This window comes from Prunus mume, linkage group LG8 (assembly GCF_029339155.1).
Source record: "Prunus mume cultivar Tortuosa linkage group LG8, ASM2933915v1, whole genome shotgun sequence".
In the NCBI taxonomy this organism is placed as follows: Eukaryota; Viridiplantae; Streptophyta; class Magnoliopsida; order Rosales; family Rosaceae; genus Prunus; species Prunus mume.
Genome location: NC_142705.1, coordinates 13,016,186 through 13,025,072, shown reverse-complemented (window position 1 = coordinate 13,025,072; position 8,887 = coordinate 13,016,186). Strand labels below are relative to the sequence as shown.

The 8,887-nt window shown below is 36.7% G+C and overlaps 2 protein-coding genes across 2 annotated transcripts; one reads left to right on the top strand and one right to left on the bottom strand.

The window, feature by feature from the left end:
- Positions 1-756: 756 nt before the first annotated feature.
- Positions 757-3,662, bottom strand: LOC103340262 (UPF0481 protein At3g47200-like). Its single transcript, XM_008243656.2, has one exon. The coding sequence runs from the start codon at positions 2,705-2,707 to the stop codon at positions 1,322-1,324; it is 1,386 nt and encodes a 461-aa protein (XP_008241878.2). The 5' UTR covers positions 2,708-3,662; the 3' UTR covers positions 757-1,321.
- Positions 3,663-3,998: 336 nt separating this feature from the next.
- Positions 3,999-5,540, top strand: LOC148914753 (uncharacterized). The gene is made up of 2 exons (XM_089042812.1): positions 3,999-4,236; positions 4,382-5,540. The coding sequence occupies exon 2, from the start codon at positions 4,432-4,434 to the stop codon at positions 5,368-5,370; it is 939 nt and encodes a 312-aa protein (XP_088898938.1). The 5' UTR covers positions 3,999-4,236; positions 4,382-4,431; the 3' UTR covers positions 5,371-5,540.
- The last annotated feature ends 3,347 nt before the right edge of the window (positions 5,541-8,887 follow it).

The following is an 8,887-nucleotide window of genomic DNA, read 5'->3' as shown; positions in this document are numbered from 1 at the left end:
TTATGTGCACTATGTCAAAGACCAAATTTTTTTTTCTTTTAAATACCAACAGGAGTTTAGCGCAGTACCCAAATTACTGTGATCAGGAAATATGAAAGCAAAACTGCATCTACCAAAATCACATAACACATGCAATTGCCATCTTATAAGACATGAAGGTGATCAAAATTTATTTTGGGGTACTTCTTATAAACCTCTTGCACTTGTTAATTTCTTTTTCTTTTTCTTTTTTAAAAGATCCAAAAGACACCTTGTTTTGGCTCTAATCCAACCATCTCCTCTTTCTGATCTAGGTCCACTGACATCAGACTTACTTACATTATCAAAACAAACACATAAGGTATTTCTTACTTATAATTTGGGTGGGCATGGTTTAACCCTCTACTCATAATCAGCTATCTTCTACGTGACTATATGTCGTAAATTTCGAAATGGCAACCTAATTATGTACATAAATCGGTTTATTCCTCTATATATAGTGCTAACATTGTCTGTTGGTGTATGAATATTGGAAGTTCAAACCATAACACACAGCACGATGGAGAAAGGTCAGCAGGCATTTCCTGAAGGCTGAACCAAAGAGTATATAGGGGTCCTTCTTTCAAATCTCTTCCACTTGTTACTTCATTTTAAATAGTTTTCTCTTGGTTTCATTGCATTTGAGGACTTGGAACACAGCAGTAAAACAAAAATGGCTCTTGAGTTAACACCTCAAAGGTCACTGAATAAACTAGTACTGTAGGGATTTGAACACTATCATAATAAAAGTAGTTTTATTTTATTAGGAAGTTTTACTCTTTACTGGTACCTTACATATACAAATAGATTTTCCGCCCAATTAATGAGAGGAAGAAAGAAATGCAGAATAAAGTAGGTGAAGATGTTACAGTGGAGCAACTCCCAGAGGAAACTGAAGACGGTTCAAGAAAACTCCCCTTCCCCTGACCAGGCTCTTTTCCTTTCCGCAGTTATATAAAAAATTCAGGAGCGAAAGGGGATTTGAAGGGCTAATTTTTGTGTTCAAAACTCAACTAGATGCCAATGATCAACAACAACTGATTGGACAAGTGCTGGATCATTTTACAGTGGACAATATCCAGAATACCCCTGAGGAAACAGGAGATTTCATAATCTGAAGAACACTCACAGAGCTGGCTAGGGACCATGCTGACCATATTTATACACATCCAGCTTGGGAAGATATTAAAAGACGCAAAAAATACATACAAGGTGCAAAAAAAGTGTCAAACATCCTAACATTATTGCTACTCTAGCGCTTCCCTCAAGCCCCAGATGGACTGGCTTATTGCTAGTACGTACTCTAGTCCTTCTTCCCAGGTTTCGGCGGATGGGCATATCCATAAACTGCAAAGAACGCCTGAATTGCAGTGAGTAGTAGGAGTATAACAGCAGCTACAGCAGACAAGAAAGACCATGGAGTACCAAAATACTTGGATCTTAAACCTTCCCATCGCACATGCCACGTATTTCTATGGTACTCATTCACCTCTTTGAACGAATTCCGTAGATAACTCTTCTTAATATCAAACACCACACCTTTGCCAAGGTTTTTGAAGAAATGAACAACCTCCTCATCAGTTCCAAGATAATTCTCGACAATTTTCTTGTTACAGAGAAATGATACGTCTTCAGGCGTGCGGATCAGACAACTCATGAATGCAGCGTAACTAGTTACATGCTTTGAGCAATGAGAGTAGCATTGTTCAAATCCTACAAAATTCATCAATAAATCAGTCCGTAGATCGTCGATTACTATGTGTGGAATTTCCAGCACTCCATTGTAAAATCTTATGTCTAAGAAGCTCACTGCCTCCCTTGTCTTGAACTTAATTCCAGCTTGACGAAGCTTTTTGGCTGACTGGATAAATTCAATGGACGAAGGAGGATCTTCTTGAGGTGAATGATCATAGGGTTCAGGGATAAAACTCCGGCGGAGTAAATCCAGTAAATGTTTTCCTTCAACAGTAGTGAAGTCCTGATTTAACACTTGCTCAGGGATTTCTACTGCACAAGTAAAGAACTTTAAAGCAAGTTTGGCTAAGGATGAGTCACTATCTTCTCTTGAAGGTTTTGATTCATCAAATAGTTTTTGAAGAAGGAAGAAAGGAATTTGATTCTCGAAAGGAAGAAGATCTCGAAAGATATTAGCGAATACGCATGCCAAGTTAAAGATGGGATCGTCTGGATCACTTGGTGACAATCCTCCAACTTTGCCAAAGAGTTCAATAGTGAAGAGACCATCCAACACCATCATCTCAATTAGATCATGACTGCATAAACTGATGGTCTCCGAGTAGCACCGTCTTATATCTTCTTCCATTGCTGCTACCACCTGGCGATAGCGATCAAGTGTTGGGCCGGTTGAAGCTGTTCGAGCAAGTAGATCGTGAAGAAATCTCCGTTTGTGTTGCTGCATCATCTCCAAACGTTTATCTCCATAGTGATATGGACCGCTGGAGACAATATGGGGCTGGTAAGTCTTGTTGTTTATTTCCACAAGGCATTGACGTACCTTGAAAATGCAACAAGACTCGTTTCCTGCTGATGGATGCAGAAGCCATCTTGTTTCCGGGATTCTTTGGTCCAAATCCAATGGTGTCGTCTCGATATTGTCTGTCGCTACAATTGTGATGACAGCATCATATCTGGCTCCATTAGCTATTGGCGAGCTGGATTGTGAGTTCATTAGTATATATACTCTGTTGTAAATTGGCTCAATTTTTGGTTTGGATTAATTGTGTTTTGATTTGTGAGGGTGGGTTGAGTGGAAAGGGAAGAGAGAGAGAGAGAGAAGGTGAACAAATTTTCTGTCTTTCTACTATTGTAAGAGCATGTTCAGTTGCATGCTACAAAACGCGTGACAGGGGGCACACAACCCATTGCTTTTCTCTCCGCCGAGGATTAAAATAAAAATAAAATATTTCCATGTGCATGTGTATTGGATACAGTGGAGATAATTAATTGAGCAAACAACGGCCATATTTGAGAAGATTTCAAACCATGGTTCGAATTGAATGGTTCAGATTAGAGTGGAAGGGAGAGGGAGGGAGACTGACAAACAAACCATGGTTCCTTGCAATTTCGGAGAAGACTGAAGGAAGACTGACAAACCATGGTTCCTTGCAATTTCAAAGAAGACTGAAGGAAAACTGACAAACCATGGTTCCTTGCAATTTCGGAGAAGACTGAAGGAAGACTGACAAACCATGGTTCCTTGCAATTTCAAAGAAGACTGAAGGAAAACTGACAAACCATGGTTCCTTGCAATTTCGGAGAAGACTGAAGGAAGACTGACAAACCATGGTTCCTTGCAATTTAAGATTCCTTGCCATTTCAAAGAAGACTGAAGGAAAACTGACAAACCATGGTTCCTTGCAATTTCAGAGAAGATTGAAGGAAGGTGCTGAATTTGACGGACCGTCGTTATGATTAACCTGGGCTATACCCTAGGCAAATTTTTTTTTTTTTTTTCTAGTCTAAAATAGAAAACCCAACACACCTCCCCCAAGTTCCAATCTACCCATGTAAATGGATCCCAACTGCCGTGCATTGACTTGGTGGAGTTGCGTGTGAGGCACCTCCCCTTTTTAGTTCACCCCATGCTCCACCACACTTTCCTAATTTTATTAACATATTACACTTCACATAAATAAAACACTTTCCTAATTTTATTAACATATTACACTTCACATAAATAAAAACAAACAAAAAATCTTCACATACAGAAACAATTAACATTAAAAACTACACTTCCCCGTTAAATTTCTATTTAAATTAAAATCACACCCCATTTCTCAGCTTTAAAATTGTAATAATTTTTTGTTTAATATTGTAAAATTAACATCAACAAGAATTTTGAAAAATTATTTGAGTATGAGATATACATGAATTGTTCTATTTTAGAGGGGAAAATTCTGGGTTTAAGTTATCTAGCATTAGATATGGACAAACCATGGTTCTATGCATTTTCAGAGAAGACTGAAGGAAGGCGCTGAATTTTGTTGTGTGCCTCCAATCCTTCAACTCTTTCTATAAATTAAATAGATTACAGCTAGTCTACAGTACACACAATACATGAGAAAAGTATAACCTCTCTTATTCTACTCAACCTAACCTCCTCAAAACTCTAACCCCCCTTACCTCCTACGTCGCCATCGGAGTGTCGCCGCCATCCACCACCTAGTGCTCAGAACTTTTACACCACGATTACTTGAGGTAATAATCCTGGATCTGCCAGCACTAAAATTACACACCCATTTGTTTAGAGCATCATGCTAGATTCATGATTATGTATCTTTTTAACATACTGAAGATTATAGCTATTTGAGTTGCTAATTAATGACTCTCATCTGAGTTGTAGGCTACTCTATTTTAATAACGTTCAAAAACCTTTATCTGCGTCGATTAGCAATGCCCCAGCTCCGAATACCATCCCATGAGGCCAGCACCCGTTCTACTGATTTTGCCAGTCCTGCCGAATTACTCTCGAAGCTCTCGATTTTCTGGTTCAGCTTACTATCCCCCAAGGACCAGCAAGACAAGATTGACCAAATCTCCAACAAACTTGCTGCGGAAGATGTTAATGTCGGAAGCCCTGCAGCAGCAGCAGCAGGGGAAACCAAGGAAGATGTGAGAAGGAAGGCATTCGAGATGCTGTTTAATGAAGCTTCCGTCGTTACACGAGTCGATTTATTCAAGGAGATTACAAAAAAATTCTTCGATGAAAGACGCTTGTGTGAGGGGATTCCTTTGTCCAGGCAACTGGGTTCCAATGAGCAACAAGAAGAGATAGATGAAATCAAGCAGTCCCGCTATGCTGAATTTTACTTGGGGCTGTCAATCATTTGGTTCAAAGCACGATGTGCCAGTGATCCCAGAAACCTCATTCAAGTAGTTGTTGGTAAAGCCGGAGTAGATGATCATATATTTGAGAAACTCGTTAATGAGACTGAGGAGGATTTCAAGCTCAGGAGATTTACAGAGTCGTTTAAACAGCTTCAATTCAGTTCCCAGGAGGATATTGTGGAATTTATTCAAGATGCAGTATTTCGTGATCTAGTCGATGATGTGTCTGATACTTCCGAAACGAGGAAAGATGAGTCTGATACTTCCGAAACGAGGAAAGATGTGTCTAATACTTCTGAAATGAGCGATGTTGATGTGCCAGATGTGTCTAATAAATTTTTTTATCAAAGACATTCTTATAATAGTCGTCCCTTTTCGGAACCTTTGCCAGAATTCATTAAGATGAGTTTTCCAGGTCCAAGACGTCCAAGAGGAGCAACAGCCACTCAAGGAGGGGGACAGGCAGCAATTACACAAGGAGGGCAGGGGACGAGTGAGCAGTAGGATGATTTGTAGTCATGCACTGAGGAAATAAGCCTTCAATGCAGAAGATACGGTCAATTCATACATTTAGCAACACTACTCTTCTTTATGAGTTTGACCTGTCTTGTGCCAGTATGAGTTTGACCTAATGTTCTTTGGCTTCTTAATAAAGGGATTAATTTATACCTGAAGTTGTTCTTTTGCTTTTAAGTTTGGCTTAGGTTAGAGATTGTACTAATGTTTGGCTTGAGTTGAGGGGCCTTACTAGCTTCATCCTTGTTCTTTTTTTTTTCTTTTTTCTTTTTTTCTGAGAGAAGCTTCATCCTTGTTCTTAAAAAGGGATATGAGGTACTATTAGGCCCAAAAGCCATAGCATAAAAATTATACAAAACCTGCTAATTAAAGTAAATATATGACACCTAATACCAAATACAAGTAATATAATTGTTCCAATTGGATCTCTCTATCTATTTCCACTGGCCTGCAATCAAAGCTCATAGCTTAGTCATGAGTGGCACTCTAAGATCCAAATTGGATAGGCCTGCAATCTATTGAAGAAAATAATGTCCACAGTCCACACCATGCAGAACAATTACCTGCACATTTAATTTGATCAAATTTGATCAATGTTCTTTCTTCTAAAAGTAGGTGGAGACATATTTCTTCTAAAATAGTATGGCAGGGCAGCATTACTGGTTTTTTTTAAAATATTTAAATTGTCTTTAATAAATAGTATAGACGAACGTCTAGTCTTTTACATATAGATGCATATATATGCGTATTTTTCAACAATACATTCGTGTTTTATACATGTCTCACGTTTTCTTTAAAAAGCAAACATACAATAGTCGTATTGTACATGTACGTACATATTTCTAATCTTTCTTACACGTATTTTCTATAAAATTTTCAGTAAGACACACAAAATTCACCTATTATACAAATAATTCTCACATATTATTGAATAAGAATAACATATGTTATAAAAATTACATTAAAATATCATATAGTGGAAGATTAATATCTACTTCGGATATGTTGCAAGTTAATTCTATAAGGTACAAACTAATGCAACTAGGAGGGTCCTTTTTTATTATTAATCTTTTAATTAAATATTATAGCCGGGCGGCTATACGTATTTGGACACGTGGTTTTTATTGATACAAGTTCTTTATTAAAACAGGCATACAGCCGCACGGCTATACTCCATGTTTTTAATTTTTTTTAACAAGACATGTGTTGACACTTGGAGTCTAATGGCTGGGGCCCTCTTTATTGTATTTAAAAATAGTATAGCCCAACGGCTATACTATTTTCATACAGTGGGCTGCTCTGTTTTTCTTTAGAAAATGTTATAGCCGTGCGGCTATACTTGATTTTTTTCTAATTAAAAAAAAAGTATAGCAGAGCAGCGTTACTGAGTTTTTGTTTTTTTATTTTATAAATTGTCTTTAATAAATAGTATAGATGAGTGGCTTTAGTCTTTTACATATGTATGCATATATATATATGGATTTTTCAACCATACATTCTTATTCTATACACGTCTTACGTTTTCTTTAAAAAGCAAACATACAATAGTCTTATTGTACATATACGTATGTATTTCTAATGTATCATACACTTATTTTCTATAAAATTTTCAGCAAGAGACACAAAATTCACGTATTATACAAATAATTCTCACATATTATTGAAGAAGAATAACATATGTTCAAAATTATATTAAAATATCATATAGTGGAAGATTAATATCTACTTTGGATATGTTGCAAATTAATATCTATAAGGTACAAACTAATGCAACTAGGAGGGTTCCTTTTTGTTATTAATTTTTTAATTAAATAGCATACCCGAGCGGCTATACTTATTTTTGACACGTGGCTTTAATCGATAGAGGTTCTTCTTTATTAAAAAATAATAATAATAATAATAAAAAAGGAGTGCAGCCTCACGGCTATACTCCATGTTTTTAAATGTTTTTTACAAAATACATGTGTTAACACGTGGCGCCTAATGGTTGGGTGTCCTCTTTTTTATATTAAAAAATAGTATAGCCAGATGGCTATACTCAGTTTTTAAAAATTTTTAAAAAGGTATCGCTACCCGGCTATACTATTTTTGACACGTGACTTTGATCGGTAGAGGTTCTTCTTTATAATTTAAAAAAAAACAAAGGAGCACAGCCGGACGGCTATACTCCATGTTTTTAATTTTTTTAAAAATGTGTTGACATGTGGCTGCCTAATTGTTTGAGGTCAGTGGGGTCCTCTTTTATATTAAAAATAGTACGCGCTTAGCAGGACGGCTATACTCAATTTTAAATTTTAAAAAAACATATATCTAACCGGCCGGCTTTATACTATATTTAATTTAAAAAGAGATAGTATAGCGAGATAGTGGTCTTGATTTAATTGTCTTTAATAAATAGTATAGACAGTGGCTATGTGGCTATTTCTTTTATTATATATATATGTGTAGGTACGTATTTTTCAACAATGCATTTGTGTTCTATACATGTCTCACGTTTTCTTTTTAAAAAGCTTAGCATACAATATTTGTATTGTACATGTATGTATGTCTGTTGTGGCCCGACCATATAGGAGGCCCAAGAGGCAGGTGCACCTCCCATTGCCTGAAAATACCATAGAAAGTCTGTCATCTTGTGCTCTTGGGCAGCGGTGGGTGGCTGCGCTTAAGAATGCCACAACCTATTTTTGGAAAGGCTAGAGTGAAGAGCAACAACTGTAACTAACTGTAGTAAGAGCGCGCGATCTATTTTTCTTTTTAATGACCTGGCTGGCCAAAACGAATCATTTTGGACCAGATCAATTACTATGTTTTAAAATCTCTGTGTGCATTACAAGTGTTTAATTTTTGTTCTATTCAAGACCACATCATGCTGCAGCATTTACTAGCTTCATCCTAGTTCTTTTTCCTTTTTCTCTTTTAGAGAGAAGCTTCATCCTTGTTCTTAAAAAGGGATATGAGGTACTATTAGGCCCAAAATCCATAGCATAAAAATTATACAAAACCTAATACCAAATACAAGTAATATAATTGTTCCAATTGGATCTCTCTATCTATTTCCACTGGCCTGCAATCAAAGCTCATAGCTTAGTCATGAGTGGCACTCTAAGATCCAAATTGGATAGGCCTGCAATCTATTGAAGAAAATAATGTCCACAGTCCACACCATGCATAATAACAATTACCAGCACATTTAATTTGATCAAATTTTATCAGTGTTCTTTCTTCTAAAAGTAGGTGGAGACATATTCTTGTTCCATAATGCTATTCCAGTTCAATCTATTTTAGAGATGATCATCTGCATAGTTTTCCCGTGCGACCTACTTGTGAAACAACAAAGACTTATTATATGAGAATTGAACGTATATCAGCCTCGTACTCACAATATCTATCGAGACTCATCACATACGAAACTTCATCGATGTGAGACAAAATTGGTGTAACAATTAACGCACATAAAACCTTATTTGGGCTGCTCCGTTTTTTCTTTATAAAATAGTATAGCCGG